The sequence below is a fragment of the Vulpes vulpes genome, chromosome 7 (assembly GCF_048418805.1).
Source record: "Vulpes vulpes isolate BD-2025 chromosome 7, VulVul3, whole genome shotgun sequence".
Taxonomy (NCBI): domain Eukaryota; kingdom Metazoa; phylum Chordata; class Mammalia; order Carnivora; family Canidae; genus Vulpes; species Vulpes vulpes.
Window position 1 is genome coordinate 9,167,452 of NC_132786.1, and position 17,972 is coordinate 9,185,423.

Sequence of the window (17,972 nt, forward strand, 5' to 3'; positions counted from 1 at the left end):
TAAAAGATTAGCGGTGGGATCTGAACCTGTTTTTAACACACTTTGTAGGTAATTTTGATGCATAGTAAAATTCATCAGTAATAAATACTGTTAATTCATGACATTTGAAGTGCTCTTTTAAAAGCATGATGTTTGCATTTATCTGTTAACCTTGTGCCATGATGAGAAGCAGCTCAGCATAGTGGTCAAGAGTGTGGATTCTGGAGTCCGATGTTTGGATTCAGATCTCAGCTATGCTACTAATAAACTAGTGAACCTTTGTGCTTTCATTCCCTCAACTATAAAATGAGAATAGTAGTAGTATCTCTGTCATAGTGTTGTTGAAAGGATTAATAAATTAATACTGGTAAAGTGCTTACCAGTACAGAATCTTCACTGGCACATGGTTAGCACTTAATGTTGTTACTAGTTTGTTTTTACAAATCATGCTAAACCTGAGGAGAATATGTAAAGCAAAAGTAAAAACTAGTATATTGAATGTGTCTAAAAATATTAAAATGTTCTTTAATACCAAAGTTAATATTTAGAAATAGATATAAGGAATAATGACAGTAGTTTGCAGTTGGATAGATATGGTAACTCACTGATGCCTCTGTCCTATGATAGGATCTTTTCCCTAGTAAAAGAAAAAAAGTTTACAAAAATTTACTCAAATTAGACCTCCCATAGGAAATAGGATTATTTTAGTGCCTGTGTTCCCACTTACAAATCCTTATGTATGATGGATTAAATGTTGGACTTAATTAGTTACTTTACTAATTAGAGTAGTAAGAATTACAGTAGGCTTTGAGGGATAGAGTACAGGGTTATTTCTCGGTATAAAGCAAAATTCACTGAGAGTCCATTAAAGCTAAGAGGATTTTATAAGTTAATAATAAGGATCTCCTTAAAGAGTATTGTACCAACTACATGAACTCTGCAACCTGGCTTACTGTATTTTGTTATGTCTGTAAAATCTAGAGAATCCAAAATTTGTTTAGTAGATTGTTTTTTACCTACTATAGTGTAAATAACTTTTATCTTTGTTAATCCAAATACAGCTTGTATCTGAACATGCCTTTGAGATCCCAGACAATGTCAGACCTGGACATCTTATTAAAGAACTTTCAAAAGTAATTCGAGCAATAGAGGTAAGAGTGGAAACTATCATCTGAATGCTTGGTTACTGTCTACTTCAAGAAGCAAATAAATCTGCCATCCCATTACATACATTTGAGAGCCCTTACTATGACTCTTAAGATGATATAGAGTGAGCTGTGTCTTGGAAGGAGCCTTAGGTTTTCAAGCTTCCAAAGTACTATGGAGAAATTTAGAGTATTGTATCCTAATGAAGTAATAAGGAAGCAGTTACTAGTTACTTATTTCTTCAGCTTACTCCAAGAATAAGAAACACAGCATACACAAAATTGCAGATCCCATTTATTTCTGCTCTGCAGAGATGAATACCTGTTAAGTAATTAGAGGGGGAGAGAAAATGTGAGGTGGTGGGTGAGTAGAGCCAGGTGAAGGGTGTTTGGAAAGATGGAATGCTAAAAAAAATTAAAAGAGGGATGCTCTTAGTGGTGTGAGGCAAGGAGACCCCCTTGACTGAAGTAGTAGAACAACTTGGGTAATGCCCTTTGGGTTGGGTAAATGCCCTTTGACAAAATCGCATAAAATCTGAGATTTAGGTGTTTTAATTTATTAATTAGGAACTATTCTGGGTATTAAAGAAAGGATTTTAATTAAAGTAATTCTTCAGGAAGGTGCTTTTGTTAGTGTCTAGCTTGAACTGAAAGGAAATTAAGTGGAAGAGTGGAGGCTAACTGGTAGTTTCATAGTTTAGATAAGGGCTGTGTTTAGAGAATAGATAGAGGTGTACATCAAAGAAATAATGAAATGCTGTGTTTAATGTCCTTGGATAGAATATTTTATATAATCCTCAATGTGTTAAGATACCGTAGAAAAATAGTTCCTATTTTTTTTTAATAGTTCCTAATTTTAAAGAGTGGTAGTAATTGTATAGAAGTAGATTTTTATTTATTTTTATTTTTCAAAAGATTTTATTTATTTATTCATGAGAGACACGGGGGGGGGGGGGCAGAGACACAGGTAGAGGGAGAAGCAGGCCCCATGCAGGGAACCTGTTGTGGGACTTGATCCTGGGACTCCAAGATCACGCCCTGGGCCAAAGGCAGGCTGTAAGCCGCTGAGCCACCCAGGGATCCCCCATATAAGTAGATTTTATTTTTAAATCAAAAGTCACAGATATAATCTTAAATATATGTATATGTATAAATATATAAATCTCATATGTGATAACCAAAGCTAAGAATATACTCAATAAGAAAGGTCTGGAACTATACGAAAAAACTATAAATCTTTACTACGGGAAATGAAACAATAGTTGAATAAATGTCATTTCTGAAATATGTTAATTCCAAGTTAATATTTAAATTGAAAATGGTAAGATATACCTGTAAGAATAATTGAGCAAAAATAGCCAACAAAGTGTTGTTGTTGTTTTTTTTAAATTGGAGGGTTGACAGTACAGAAGGCAGCAAAATGGCTGTAGAAAAATGTGCAAAGAAAATAAACCGGTATATCATTAAAGAAGAAGTAGAAATGCCAAACATATAAAAATATGAAAATGTTCTCAGTGTATGAAAAAGTATTCAGCCACATTCTGCCAGATGATTTCTGATTTCATATGATCCTTTATCTAATTGGCAGAGATAAAATTCTATATTCTTGTCTTGCTGGTTAGCAGGTATATATTAGTTTGTGCTTTCTAAATGGCATATCCTTTAATTGGGCATTTTCCCGTTAATAAAATAAGATTCTAATTAAATTTGGTAGATTGGGGGATCCCTGGGTGGCTCAGCGGTTTAGCACCTGCCTTTGGCCCAGGGCGTGGTCCTGGAGTCCCAGGATCGAGTCCCACATCAGGCTCCCTGCATGGAACCTGCTTCTCCCTCTGTCTCTGTCTCTCTCTGTCTCTCTGTCTCTCTCTCTCAAATAAATAAATAAATACAAATCTTTAAAAAAATTATTTGGTAGGTTGACCATACCTGCTTACTGCTCTCACCTCTTGGAACTAAAATGATAGTAAAAGAATAAAAAAGATATTCCTGAAAACAGAATAACACAGATGAAGTCTAGCACAGTTTTGGAAGCTGGAAGGCAAATGTACAAATGGTCACCAACTTGGCATGCAGAGAGAGGCCCAGAGGTAGGTCTTCCTTATACAGGAGAACCTACAAAAAGCTCAGGAATTAGGGATGTTAGGACCCTCTGAATATAAGAGGAGAGGTCGGATTGATAACAGTTCTGTTTAAGAAATGAATTCATCTCCAAATCCCTATCTTAACACATGCAGAAAGTTTGATGTTTAGGTGTTTGAGAGGTTGAACTTGAGATTGGACTTTGAGACACTGAACCCAGCTGAGAGACATCAAAACAAGTACCATACTGAAAACAAGAGGGTTAAGGTGACAGTCTACATAGTGAATGATTCTTTTTCCACTTGACTCTCCAAACACTGGCACCTGGCCTATACCTCCCAGTATAGAAGATCTACTCATAGTGACTGTACCCTTCTGATGGAACAATGCAGGCAGCTTCCTACAGTGAAACCCACCAGTTGCAAAGCCCTATTCACACAGAGCTCCCAATTAGCTTTTTTCTTTTTACATTGAGTGAAATGCAGAGATCATAAAAGGACAATTTGAGTTTTGACAAAAACTGTGTAACCAGTAGTGCAGTTGAGACCTATAAATCACTCTTGTCACCCAGAAAGTCTTTTCTCCCCCTTCTAGTCAGTCTTACTACCGTGAGCTACCACCATTCAGACCTCAGTGGCTCTCATCGTAGATTAGTTTGCCTGTTTTTGAATTTCAAATAAAGGCAGTCTTACAGTATATCCTATTTTTGTGTCTGGCCTTCAACATAATGCTTTTGAGATTCATCCATGTTATTGCATCTGCCAGTAGTTCTTTTTTGTTGTTGTTTTGTTGCTGAATGGTATTCCATTGAATGAATTACCATGATGTGTTTTCCATTCTTCGGTTGATGGATATTTGGGTCATATACAGATGTGGCTGGTATGAATAAAACTGTTATAAACAGCCTATGTCTTGTGGTAAACATGGGGTTTCATTTTTAGGGGATAATAAGTACCTTTGGAATAGAGTTTTCAAGTCATATGGTAACTGAATTTCCGCTCTGTAAGAATCTATTTTCCGAAGTGGTTGTGCCACCGTCAGCAGTACTTTGTAGGAATTGTAGTCGTCGTGTATTCTTGCTTGTGTTTGGTGTTTTCCGTCTTTTAATTTTTGCTTTTCTAGAGAGTATGAAATACTATTTCATTGTATTGTTAATCTGCTTTTTCCGGAAGACTAATGATGTTGAGCACCTTTTCTTGTGTGTGGCTATTTGTATATCTTTTCTTATGAGGTACCCGTTTGAAATTTTTGCCTGTTTAAGAAATTATGTTGTTTTTATTGATTTGTAGGAGTTCATTATGTATCTTGGACACAAGTTCTTTGTTGTTTGGTATGCACGCATGCATTCATATATGGTGAATATAGTGAATATTTACTCAGTCTGTGGCTTGCCTTTTCATTATCTTAATGGTGTCTTTTTATGAGCAGAAATATTTAATTTTGAAGAAGTCCAATTTGTAAATTAGTTTTCTTGCTTATAGTTAGTATTTTTTAGTGACCTCCCTAAGAAACCTTTGCCCACCCCAGGGGTTGAAGGTACTTTTTTTTTGTTTTCTCCTGTAAACTTTTACATTTGGATAAATAGCTAATCTTGAATTTCTGTGTATAGCATAAGGTAAATTTCAGGCATTATTTTCCTCCCATATGTTTATCTAGTTACTACTGTATCTTGACACCATTTAGCTTTTTAATGCTTTTTCTTTTAAAATGCATGGAGAGTGCAGCCCGGATGGCTCAGTGGTTTAGCGCCATGGAGCCTGCTTCTCCCTCTGCCTGTGTGTCTGCCTCTCTCTCTCTCTGTGTCTCTATGAATAAATAAATAAAGTCTTAAAAAAAAAAAAATGTATGGAGAGGGCAGCCCCAGTGGCTCAGCGATTTAGTGCCGCCTTCGGCCCAGGGCATGATCCTGGGGACTTGGGATTGAGTCCCATGTCAGGTTCCCTGCATGGAGCCTGGTTCTCTCTCTGCCTGTGTCTCTGCCTCTATTTCTCTCTGTGTCTCTCATGAATGAATAAATAAAATCTCTTAAAAAAAATAAAATGCATGGAAAGCCAAGAAGAATTTTGAAGACAAAGACCAAAAATAAAGGAAAATATTTGAAGGAAATAAATAAGCTCTTTAGACTAAAACCCAAATATAATTGATATCAAGAGAAAAGAGTACATAAATATTGCCTCCATGAAAAAAGAACAGGCAGCTATAACAAAGGAACATTCAAAAAAGAAGGAAAAGGGGTTCTTAGAAATTAGAAGTATAATAGAAACAATATTTCGTAAAATCGTTGGAATATAAAATTGGGAAACTCTCCCATAAAGTTTAAAAAAAAAAAAAGACCAAGATAGGACAGAAAAATTCAAAGGTCATTTTACATAGTCACTATGAAAATAATAGGAGGTCCAGAAAGAGATAACATAGAAAACAAAGAGAAGATTATCAGAGGAATAAAGAAAATGTTTTAGAATTCAAGGACACATCTTCCCAGATGGAGAACCCTATAGAATGCCCAGTACTGTGGATGAGAAAAGACCTATGCCCAGGTACATAGTGGTTACATTTTAGAATACATGTAACAGAATATATCCTAAAAGGCATTATGCAAGCATGAGTGGTATACAGAGCATCAGGAATCAGAATAATACTAGATTTCTTAACAATGACATTGTAAACTAGAAGACACTAAAGCAAAGTCTTTAACATTCTGGGGGAAGAGGGTAGTAGGAGGGATATCAGCTTACAAAAGTTTATATTTAGCCACCTATAAATTAAATATGGTGAAATACAGATGTGGGGGTGGGGGTGCCTGGGTGGTCCAGTTAGTTAAGAGGCTGCCTTCAGCTCAGGTCATGATCTCAGGGTCCTGGGATGGAGCCCCAAATTGGGCTCCCTACTCAGTGGGAGTCTGCTTCTCCCTCTCCCACAGCCCCTCCCCTCTGTTTGTGCTCCCTGTCTCAAGTAAATAAATAAAATCTTAAAATATGAAAGAGGCAACATCTCAAAAAATTTACTTCCCATGTACTCCTTCTCAAGAAATTCTTAGAGGGAGTGCTATTCCAAAAGAGAGGAAATGAACTAGAAAAAAAGCTCTGAAATTCTTGCAACAAATCTGGATTACCCAGGTGGGCAGAGAGCAGTGAAGAAAACAAAGGCCCCGCCCTCATGGAGCTGAGAAGGAAGAGGTTAGCCATAAATATTTTAATGTGTCTGTAATTGACACGTGCTATGAAGAACAATACAGAAGGAGGAAAAGATGGGGAGTGACAGCCAGAGATGGTGGTGGAGGTTGCATTTTTAAATGGTAGAGTGAAAGCAGGGCAAGAAAGGTTTTTGATGACCTGTGCAGGCCCAGAAAGAAAAGGGGTTCTTGGAAATTAGAAGTCCAGGATAGAACAGGCAAATGAAGGGCTCCATATTTGTTGTTTATCTGAAATTCAGATTTAGCTGGGCATCTTGTACTTCAACTGGCATTCCTGCCTCGAAGGGATGTCTCCAAAGAAAAGTATAAAATTGGTAGATTACCTAATGTGTTTGAATGTTTGCATTCTTCCAGTGAAGAATTTGGAATCAACTAGTGATAAATACATAGAAAACAAAGCAGATAGAGAGTGAGACAATTATAAATTTAAGGGAAAATCAAAGGATATAAAAGAAAGGAAATACAGTAATACATTATGTGGCACTGGATTATAGTTTTTACTGAGTTCAATTTACTGAAGGACAGGAAGTATGTGTACACTTAGGAAAAGTGTGAAAAGACTGAGACTTCATCTTGCATAGTAAGAATTCAGTAACCTCTAAAGCTGAAAGGGTGCTTGGCAGGCTCAGTCAGTAGAGCATGAGACTCCTGATCTGAGGGCTGTGGGTTTGAGCCCCACATTGGGTATAGACATTACTTAAAAAATAAAATCTTAAAAAAAAAAAAAACTGAAAACCAAGAAATAACAGTTAAAACATTTTATTAGAAATTTAGAGGCAAATAACTGAACAAATAACACCACCAACAACAGAAACAGTTACAAGAGTTGCAAGTGCTGTGAATATACCCAACGGGACTGAAAGTAGGGTTTTCTCAGGTGTTCATAGCAGCAGCATTTACAGCAGCCAAAAGGTGGAGGCAGCCCAATTGTCCATAATGGAGGAATGAGTGAACAAAAAGTAGTACACACATAATATATGTACAGTGGAATATTATTCAGCCTGAAAAAGGGAAATTCTGACCTATACTACAACATGGATGAAACTTTAAGATACTGTGTTAAGTGAAATAAGCCAGTCACAAAGGTACAACTATTGTGTGGTTCCCCTTATATTAAGCTCCTAGAAGAGTTAAATGCATAGAGAAAGTAGAAGGTGGTTGCCAGGGGCCGGTGGTTAAGGAGGAATGGGAGTTATTGGGTAATGGGCACAGATTTTAAGTTTAGGAAGATTACAGATTTCTAAAGGTGGATGGTGGTATGTGGTTGCACAACAGTGTGAAATGTCCTTAATGCCACTGTACTGTACACTTAAAAATGTTAAAATGGTAAGTTATGTACGTGCCATAAAATTATGTATATATCACAATAAAAAGAACCTTCAAGTAGTTGCTCCTGGAGAATGGGAATCAGGGATGGGGGAGAGTAGACTGCTGCTTTTCGTGATACATTTATAGAGTTAATTTTTAAAACTGCATAGACTGGTGACTTTGATTTAAAAAGCAGTTACTGATTTATGCAAATATATATGTGAAAGAATCTTCATCATAGGAAAGAACTGGAAGCAGCCTCTAATAACTACCAGTATTAGGTCAGTAAATTATGCTCTATCTGTATAGTGGAACACTACGCAGCTTTTACAATGATATTTAAAATCAAAGAAGAAATAGGTGCACAGTATATTTCGTGGGGGAGAGAAGGGATTAAAGGTCTCAGTAAAGCTTATGTTGAATCTTATGAGTGTTACAATTTGGTCTTTGTTATTTATATGGTTTTTGTTTTAAAATATTTTTATGGCTGCTTATTTAGTCAGATATATATGTGGCCTTGTCATAAAAACTCTGAATTTAATTCTTAAAGGAGGAAAATGGCAAACCAGTTAAATCTCAGGGAATTCCTACTGTGTGTCCAGTTTCACGATCCTCAAATGAAGCAACTTCCCCGTACCATTCCCGAAGAAAGATGAGGAAACTTCGAGATCATAGTGTCCGAACTCCTTCTAACCTAGACATCCTAGAGCTCCATACAAGGGAGGTCCTCAGAAGGTTAGAGATGTGTCCATGGGAAGAGGCAAGTATTATATTTCATGATTACAGAAAAGGAGTTGGCTGTTCCTGAAAGTTCTTTAAATGGATAATAAAAAGAATAGTCTGGTGATGTTTGTTTTCTAATCTTTGCCTCGTATTGTAGGGGCCAACAGTACTGATGTCCGTGACAGGGAATGTGTTTCAGCTTTCTAGGCATCAGTGTAGTAGGCTGAGTAGATCTCATTTTTTTTGGTAGACATGTTTATTGAGTGTTTACCAAATACCCTATGCTCTTCTAGGCTCTGGGGAAGATACCAGAGTGAGCAAAACTGGTCTCTGCCATTGTGTAGCTTCCATCCTAGCTCAAGTTGGAAGAATGGGAGATGAGATATATATTAAAATAATATAATTTCAGGTAGTAAGTACTATGAAGGAAGCTGGAAGAGTATAGGGAGAGTTTAAATAAAAGGGCTGGGGTGTGGATGGCTACTTTAGCTCCCCGCCTACCCTCATCAGAGAACCTCTCAGGTTTGAGCTGACAAATACTGGAAGAAGTCAAGTGGATACAAAGATTTGAGGAAACAGAGTGAAGAGCAGAAAGCCTACTCCTGACCCAGCAGTACCAGCATGAGAAACTATTGGACCGGGAGACTGTTGGAATAAACACGTTCAAGTTTGGGAAATGCTGGCTTAATGGACAAGAGGGAGGGGGCCTTTGTAAAACATGGTAGTGAGTTTATGGTGAGTCATCCATCATTTTACATCTTAAGAACAGGAATAATTTAAAATGAATAAGATAGAACTATTTCTGAATTAAAAGATTTGAAGAAGTTCTTTAGAAATTATAACTTAAACATTTTACATTTTATATAATTGTATTGATACTGTTTTAAGCTTTTGTTGTTCTGAACCTCTTTAACCCATAGCCATCTGGGAGAAGATTTAGCTTGTTATGAAAGTTTGTATTTATTATGAAAGAAAAAAATTACCACAAAAAGAAAATACTTTTTATTAAAAAACCACTGTCATTGCACTTTTATGCCCCATGGTGGCCTTTGTCCCCAGCGATAGCAGGGTGGTGATCTGTAAGTTGCTGACAGTGCCTCCCTGGGAAACTGGGGATTAGGTCAAGGATAGGATGACTGGGCAGGACCCAGCAACTAGTGCCCCTAGGAGCAAGGAAAAGATAATTAAAACACATGAAGGCACTGCTTCTCCAGTTTTTGAGCTTTCTGCAAGAGTGAAATGTCTTTGCCTTCACTTTATGTACATTTTACATTCTGCTTTATAGAATGTGTTTTATTGTTAGTGGCCCTACAGGAAGATGAACCGTATGTATTCATGCTTTGGTTTTAGGAACCGGTTAGTGTTAGTGCTGCACACTGCACGGTTGGGATGTAGGGCCGAGGTGGAAGGTGGTGGTGTACTGTGTTCCTTTGGTCAGGCAGGTATATCCGAGGGCAGACATTAAGTTCTGTTTTTATACTTTAAGGACATCTTGAGCTCTAAACTGAATGGAAAATTTAACAAACATCTCCAGCCATCTTCCACGGTACCTGAATGGAGGGCAAAAGACAATGATCTACGGTTACTGCTGACAAATGGAAGGATCATTAAGTACGTCAAGTAGATCAGAGCGTCACACAGATGAGTTTTCAGTGGATTCCCTCTGTTCGTTTAGTCCCTGTACCCACTAGTGCACATCTGACTCAGATATGGGGAAAGTGTCTCAGTTCTCCACTCCAACTGGAGATGAAGGGGGAGGATATACTATGTGGCTGCAGTGTCAGACTGTTTTGTGACTTGATTCTTTTCTCCTCTATGTGCAGAGATGAGAGACACCCCTTCGCAGATCCAAGTCTTTATACAGCAGATAGTGAAAATGAGGAGGACAAGAGAAGGACAAAGAAGGCGAAAATGAAGATGGAAGAGAGTTCAGGAATAGAGGGAGTGGAGAATGAAGAGTCTCAAAAACCACTTAACAGTATGTTTTATTTTTTTAAAAGATTTTATTTATTTGAGAGCAAGAGAGAGAGAGAGCATGAGCAGGGTGAGGGGCAGAGGGGAGAAATAGACTCCTCTGAGCAGGGATCCCAATGCGGGGCTCCATCCCAGGACCCCGGGATCATAACCTGAGCCGAAGGCAGATGCTTAACTGACTGAGCCACTCAGGTGCCCCCAGTATGTTTGTTTTAATGGTTGTTTAAAAGGTCTACTTATTACCTATGTGATAATATGTAAAGTCACTTGCTAATTTAAAAATTTTAAGTTTGTAGTAGGATTGAAAATTGTCATGTCCCTAATACTCTAGAGAAATCTGAAGTATTTCTGAGTAGTTTATCCGTCAGGGAAATGTGAATGCAAATGCCAAGTGAGGTGTAGTGACCATGGAAGACGTTTTTAGTGACAAGGGAGGGTATGTGCTAGTCAGTTGGGTGACAGATTTTTACAAGAGTCACATGAAAGCCTGTGCATTTTATGGGCCTCTACTCCAAATACTAAAATAGTCACAAGTTTAATACAGTTTCTTATATAATTTTAGCTAACATGTATATATGGTTGTCAGAATTAGGAGACATACAGAATTAGCTCTCTGAAGCTACGAGTAATCCATGTGTTGTTCTGTTTGGTTGCCTGTTGACAGGAAGACCTCTACTTGGTTAGTAATTGGCTATCATCCATGTGACAAAAAAATAACACCTCCTCTTCCTTTAGATTATTTTTCTTTGAGTGAAGTCTTAATTTCTTAGCATTTTTCAGGGCCTCCATATACCCTTCTATTTTAAAAAGTACTTAAATACTTTGATAGATTGACAAGAAAAATGAACATTTCATCCATGTTGAATACTTCTATTCTTGCTAATTCTAAATAAATTTGGTGTTGCTGTAGTTGGTGACTCTGCATGTGTTCACATGCCAGGGTAAGGCAGCTAATCGATGGCATTATTGAACAGTTGTTACTTGGCAGGGCCACATGAGAGAGAAGGGCAGTGGTAAATCTTAGTTAAGTTTGTTGAATTCACCATCTTCTTGAGTGCTTTATAAGTTTAAGAGAATTATCTTTTTGTTTTCTGTTGAAACAATGCAAAAGAGAAAGGAAAAAGCATCTTGTAGCCAATTTTAGCGTTGGAGGTTTTTTTTCTGGAAAGAGAAAATTTCCACGCAAATGAGGAATGTATCATCATGCTCAGTAAATGCCACAAACATTTTAAGAGTACATTTCAGTCTGTATCTTGATCAATTAGGGAGAAAGTGTTTGGAGGAAGAAGGAAAGGAAGAAGATGAAAGCAGTGCAGGAGGGTGGAGCTGGGGCAGGCGAGGCCTGTGTGGAAACTGGTCTGACTCAGGTGCCATTCTGTTTGTAAGCCTCCACGGACTGTCTCTCTTACTCTCTTCCTGCTCGCAGGGTTTTTTACAAGTGTGAAATCAGAACTCAGGAATCGATCATCAGAATATTCTGATATTTCTGATTCAGAAGACTCTGGACCTGATTGCACTGCACTGGTATGCCCAAACCCTTGTGACTTGTGCATTATTTAATGGAAAGATGAATATCTACTTTCTTTCACCTGCGGGGGCGGAGGGGGAAGAAATGACAGCTCTTCCCAAAGCCTGTCTCCATGACCTTTGTGGCACAAGGTCTTCCCTGTAATGGCAATTACGTATACACACACACACACACACACCCTGTGACTGTTTACATTTGTTAAATATGGCTTTTGTCTCTGGTTTTAGAAAGGGGGGATGGATGGATGCTACTCTTAGGTTTCTCATATTTCTCGTAGATTATATTTCATTTCACTTTAAAGAAAACCTATATTGTCCTTTTTTTTTTTTAAACTAAGGAATTATGTACTGTAATTACTACAGATTTTAACTTTGTCACAGGAAATACAGAAATAATTCCATGATAGTTAAGATTCTAACTTTGCCTAGACTGATAAAATGTTTTTGGTTAGTAGAAACTTACTCAGATTTCTTATATAGATTTGCTTCCATTTAATTATTTATTATCTCAGAAAAATAACTTTACCACTGAAGAGTCTGAAAGTTCAGGTGATGAAAAAAAACAAGAAATAACATCAGACTTCAAGGAGGACTCTACTGTGATGAGGAACTTCCTTCAGAAGGGCCAGAAGCCATCTAGAAGTGAAATTCCAATTAAAAGGTAGGCTTACTGATGGTTAGTGGTCTCATTACATTGTGATTATAAACTCTATGAAAACATTTTTTAATTTTATATTTTACTGAAAATGTCAAAAGAAGAAATAAGCTCTTGTCCTTTTGCTTACCTTCTCTTTAGGGAATGTCCTACCTCTACGAGCACAGAGGAAGAAGCTATTCAGGGCATGCTGTCTATGGCTGGGTTGCACTATTCCACATGTTTACAGAGGCAAAGACAAAGCACAGACTGCAGTGGTGAAAAAGACTCTCTCCAGGGTCCCGGCGGCTGCCACAGCAGTAATCATGAGGCTAGACAGGTGTATCGCTGTGATAAACCAGTGGACTGTGGTAAGAAACATAAATTATCAGTCTCTAAAAAAGTCACATATGAGCCCCAACTTCATAGCTGTATTATCCTAGTTGAGGTTAGAGATTATGAGTAAGAACTATAAATTGCACATCTTTGGTTGGAAATGGTATTAAGCATATTGGCCAGAAAATACATAATGTTGACAAATATAAGATGCAAGTATAAGAAGTCAAAATGTATATTAGTGGCTGGAGAATTGTGTTCACTGGCATAATCTTACCACTGCTTTTGCAAGACAGTTAGTGCTCTTTTATAAGCTATTCAGAGTGGAAGGCAGGTTGAGGTGTCTTACATGGTCCGCTAGGCTTGAGCCATCAATCCCTCTTTTCTTTCGTGGGAGGGAAAACAAGTTTTGATCTGTTTCTGGGTGAGGACATTCTCTTAGTTGAAAAAGAAATATTGGGAAAGTGAAGACTCAGTGACAGTACCAGTGATGCCATGTAGTGTTTTGTTCTGTGTACCTTTGGGGGAAATCTTGTTGCCTGAAAGTCTGAGGAGGGTGGGGGAAAAGATGGTACCAGTGGTACCACCTTAAAACTAAATGCCTGTTGTAGAAATTGTGTTCACTTCCCAGTTGTGTTAATTGTGTGCCAGCAACCTGACATCCATTTCACTTCATTCTTGAAACCACATTTTGGTGTATGTAATAAGACTTTTACAAGTAGAGGCAAGAAGACTTAATAAAGCTAATTGAACTTGCCCGTACTTGCATAGCTGTTCTTACCCACTGGTGTTAGAATTGGAACCCAGGGCTGTCTGATCTCAAGATCTTGGCTTATTGTATAAGAGGAAACTGACGCTTAGAGAGGTTAAATAATTAAAGATGCACCAGCAATGGAACATCTCAAATTCAGATCTGGGTTTGTCCACACCTCTCTCTCTCCCTGTCATTTCTTTGGTTCCTTGAAAAGAAGGCTTCTATGAAATTACTGCAGGATTCAGGCAAACATATGCCTTTTATTCTATATGGAAAAATATACCCGTTTTAGAGAGAGTATATTGCATTTGGCTTTTCCGTCTATAACAGATGGCCATAGAATTTGACTCTGGATCTTCCAGCATCTGGCACAAAACCTGTCATATAAAGACAGTCTTTGAGAGAATTGAAAGAATTAACATGTTAGATTGTGAGCTGATGACTCTTTTGTTTTGGAGAGGGAAAGCAGCCTGGTGAAAAGTATATGAGTAAACTCATTTTTTAATAAAACGTCAATCTAAATGTACTTTCAGTTTCAAACATTAGGTTAATTTTGTTTGTTATGATTAAGTTTGTGTGGATATAATTTAATTAAAACTTTTGTTTAGGGTACCATGTCAAGACTGAAGATCAAGACTTGAGGAGTTCTTCCTGGATTAAACAATTTGATACAACTTCCAGATTTCATCTTCAGGTATATGCAAGGCTTGAAACATCAAAAGGAGATTTAGGGTCGTCATTAACTGTGCTTTTGCTTTCTATTTTTTTTACTGCAACCAGTAATTGGATCTGGAAAGCTAAAAAATAATTTACAATTAAATGCACATTTAATTTGAACAACTATCTGTTTTTAGGAATTCTGATGTAACACCTAATGCAAGGGTCATGGAAGGAATGTGATCTGGAAAAGAATAGTTGATTCAAGGAAAGCTAAAAAGTCCTGGCAGCCAACACTTCTCGGTTATGTCTAGCTAGGAGGAAGGGTGGGGGGGGGGTGGGGGGGAGTACCATGAAGATCTCTTTTTAATCTCTGACATTGTTTCTTGAACATTTTTAGATAGTAAATTTGAGAATTTGATGCAGTTATTGACTCTCTTACAAGAAAAATATTCATCATAAATACTGATCTTTGCATGCATTTTCTCATGGTTTGTGAGAAACCCTTACTCAGACTATCCATTGACTCCAGATTAAGAGCCTTTGCTCTAAGAGAAGACACTTGATGTCTTGGGATCCCAGCATATTAATAGTTATACCAAACAAAATGAGCCCCAAAAGCTTTTTGAGAAGCCACAGCTTTCCAGTAGTCCATATGATCTTTTGCTACAAGCTTTGGAAAATGACAACCATAGAAAGAATCAAAATTCTCATATGCTGTAGAGTCGAGTCCCCTAACTTTGCCAACACTAAGCATATAGTGTGTAGTGGAATCACAGGTGTTTGTTTAAGTAGACTCCATGCTGAGATGTAGGCTTCAATGCAGGGCTTGAACTCACCAACTTTAGATCAGGCCAAGATCAAGAGTCAGACACTTAATCAACTGAGCCACCCAGGCACCCCTTCATGCATGGTTTTTATTTTCTTCATTTGGCTTATCTACATTTTCTAAATACTTAGACATTTTACAATAAGCAAAAGAGCCAAGTTATTTTTATAAGGCAGAGTTTTGTAGTGTAAGTCCTTTTAATAAAATATACTCCAGAATCAAAGGTCAAGGAAGGAATACCTTAACTATTAGTAATTCACTTATTCAGTGTATGATTTTACAGTGCTTCATTGATCATAACGTTTACAACTTAATGAGCATTATAGGATTCAGTATTAAAAGTAAGCTACTACTGGGGACCCTGGCTGGCTCAGTCGGTAGAGCATGCCACTCTTGATCTCAGGGTATAAGTTTGAGCCCCACGTTGAGTGTAGAGATTACTTAAAAATAAACTCTTAAAAAAGTAAGCCATTATTTAAATCTAGCTATTGTTTTGGTCTTTGAAAATAAAGAAGTAGAGGACAGATGATTAGCAAGATCACCTTAGAGAAAATCACATTTATTTTGCCTATAACCCAGAGAGGTTTTATAGAGAGGCCTGTCAAATCATAACAATTGTTTTCTCATACTCAGGCATATTTGTAAGACTAATTTAAAGCAAGTCTGTGTTTAATGCAGTTTTATTGATTTTTAATGAAGATTTTATTAATTTATTCATGAGAGAGAGAAGCAGAGACACAGGCAGAGGGAGAAGCAGGCTCCACGCTGGGAGCCCAATGTGGGACTTGATCCTGGGTCTCCAGGACCACGCCTTGCTAAACCGCCAAGCCACCCGGGCTGCCCTACTTAATGCAGTTTTAAAAACTTATTTGACCATTACAGAATCAGGAATTTTACATCACACACACACACATATAGCTAGTTTCATGAAACATCACATCTGCAGTATGTTCAAGTCTGTATTTTCTATTTTTTAATTCTGGTCATGCTCCTTCTATTGGTTTCAAGGTTTCAAGACCTACCCATAAGTAGCATTGGGTAGGTTTCAAGACCTGCCCATAAGTAGCATTGGGTAGGTTTCAAGACCTACCCATAAGTAGCATTGTTGTTTCCTGATGGTTCATTCAGTGATCTTTTAAATAAACAGAAGAAAGAATTGTTAGAGAAAAAAAACCAGACTTAGCGCTCAGCATCTAGGTGCTTTTTTTTTTCGTAAACAATTTAGATACAATGGAGTTGAACCTTAACAGAAGTTAGATTCTAGAAAAAATGGTGCACTACACTGTGACAGATACATGGGAGCTGTGATGTGCTGAGGAAATGGTAGGTCCATGTCCCAGCCACAGGTTCTTCCCATAGTGCATGTCATGGCACATGCAGAATGCCATATTATAATAATATATGTGGGACCCCTGGGTGTCTCAGGGGTTAAGTGTCTGCCTTTGGCTCAGGGCATGACTCCCTGGTCCGGGGATCGAGTCCCACATTGGGCTTCCTGCGGGGAGCCTGCTTCTCCCTTTGCCTGTGTCTCTGCCTCTCTCTCTCTCTGTGTGACTATCATAAATAAAAATTTAAAAAAATGTTATATACATTTATATATAAATATCCAAATTCATATATATATGTAAATAAAAATGTTTTCTTCTAGACTTAAGTTATGATGCACACTTTAATAATGGAATTCTGGGGATCCCTGGGTGGCTCAGTGGTTTAGCACCTGCCTTTGGCCCAGGGCGCGATCCTGGAGTCCTGGGATTGAGTCCTGCCTTGGGCTTCCGGCATGGAGCCTGCTTCTCCCTCCTCCTGTGTCTCTGCCTCTCTCTCTCTCTCTCTATCATGAATAAATAAATAAATCTTAAAAAAAAAAAAAAATGGAATCCTTTCGTGCTATTAGGTTTGGGAATGACATGACCACCCTGAAGGTGTAGTCTGTGGCTGCTATATGTTAGGAAAACCAAAGTTCATAGTCTGTTCTCTCTCTTGACTTGCTATTGCATAGAGAGGTTAAATAGCTCACGTACCTTAAAGGAACTCTAAAAACACAGCTTTACTTATTTCCTTCCTTTTCTAGGACCTAAGTAGAGGCCAGAAATGCATCAAAAAGGAAAGTTCATCAGAAATCAGTCAGAAGGTACAAAGTAGGAATTCTGTGGACAGCAGTGGCTCAAGCCTGCAAAATGGAAAGTATACACAGAATTCAAGCTTGATTTCAGGGGTGTGCCAGATAAATAATGGCAGCGTAAGCCCAGAAAGGCCAGTCGGTGAAACTTCCTTTTCAGTGCCCCTTCACCCCACCAAGAGACCTGCATCCAATCCACCGCCTATCAGCAACCAGGCAACAAAAGGTAACTTGCACGTTTGTAGGCTGAGTATGTTTTTGACCGTGTATGATGGTGACAGTGGCAGTTCAGTTAGACGCAGTGGTCTCTGCCCTCAGCGTGCCCTGATGCACACTGGATGGCGCAGTGGTGGCAGTATGCAGCGGTGAGTGTGGAAACAGACCAGGGTACCCAGGTGGAACCTGGAGGAGAGGAGGTGGATCCTGACGAGGATGGTAAGGGGTTAGCCACACAGGCTAGACCACAGTGAAGGTCAAGGAGATAGCGTGGCCAATGGTACAGGTGAGAAACAGTCCGTGGGCTCTATGAAACTGCAGTCGGTTTGGTGGCTGATGCACAGTTAGATGCCAGATTCGGTCAGGGCTCCTGCTCAGGTGCTAGGCAGGGGTCAGGCTGTGGGCAGCCTGAGGGAGGTTGGCCTTTCTCTCTCAGCTGATGAGCCAGGAGGCTTGAAAGGGCAGAGCTCCATAGTGACTCTGCCCCCCCGAACACCCA

The 17,972-nt window shown here is 38.4% G+C and overlaps 1 protein-coding gene across 2 annotated transcripts in view; it reads left to right on the top strand.

Annotated features, from left to right (window-relative positions):
• The window catches only part of KDM7A (lysine demethylase 7A), a 78,380-nt gene that overhangs the window by 57,907 nt on the left and 2,501 nt on the right, over positions 1-17,972 (top strand). The window contains exons 11-19 of one of the 2 annotated variants that reach the window (XM_072762891.1): positions 1,041-1,130; positions 8,255-8,464; positions 9,914-10,038; positions 10,251-10,405; positions 11,828-11,925; positions 12,441-12,589; positions 12,725-12,933; positions 14,261-14,346; positions 17,210-17,483. In XM_072762891.1, the coding sequence (XP_072618992.1) occupies positions 1,041-1,130; positions 8,255-8,464; positions 9,914-10,038; positions 10,251-10,405; positions 11,828-11,925; positions 12,441-12,589; positions 12,725-12,933; positions 14,261-14,346; positions 17,210-17,483 (1,396 nt within the window). Of the gene's footprint in view, positions 1-1,040; positions 1,131-8,254; positions 8,465-9,913; positions 10,039-10,250; positions 10,406-11,827; positions 11,926-12,440; positions 12,590-12,724; positions 12,934-14,260; positions 14,347-17,209; positions 17,757-17,972 lie in introns of those variants that run through there. The other variant, XM_072762890.1, reaches the window with a different exon arrangement.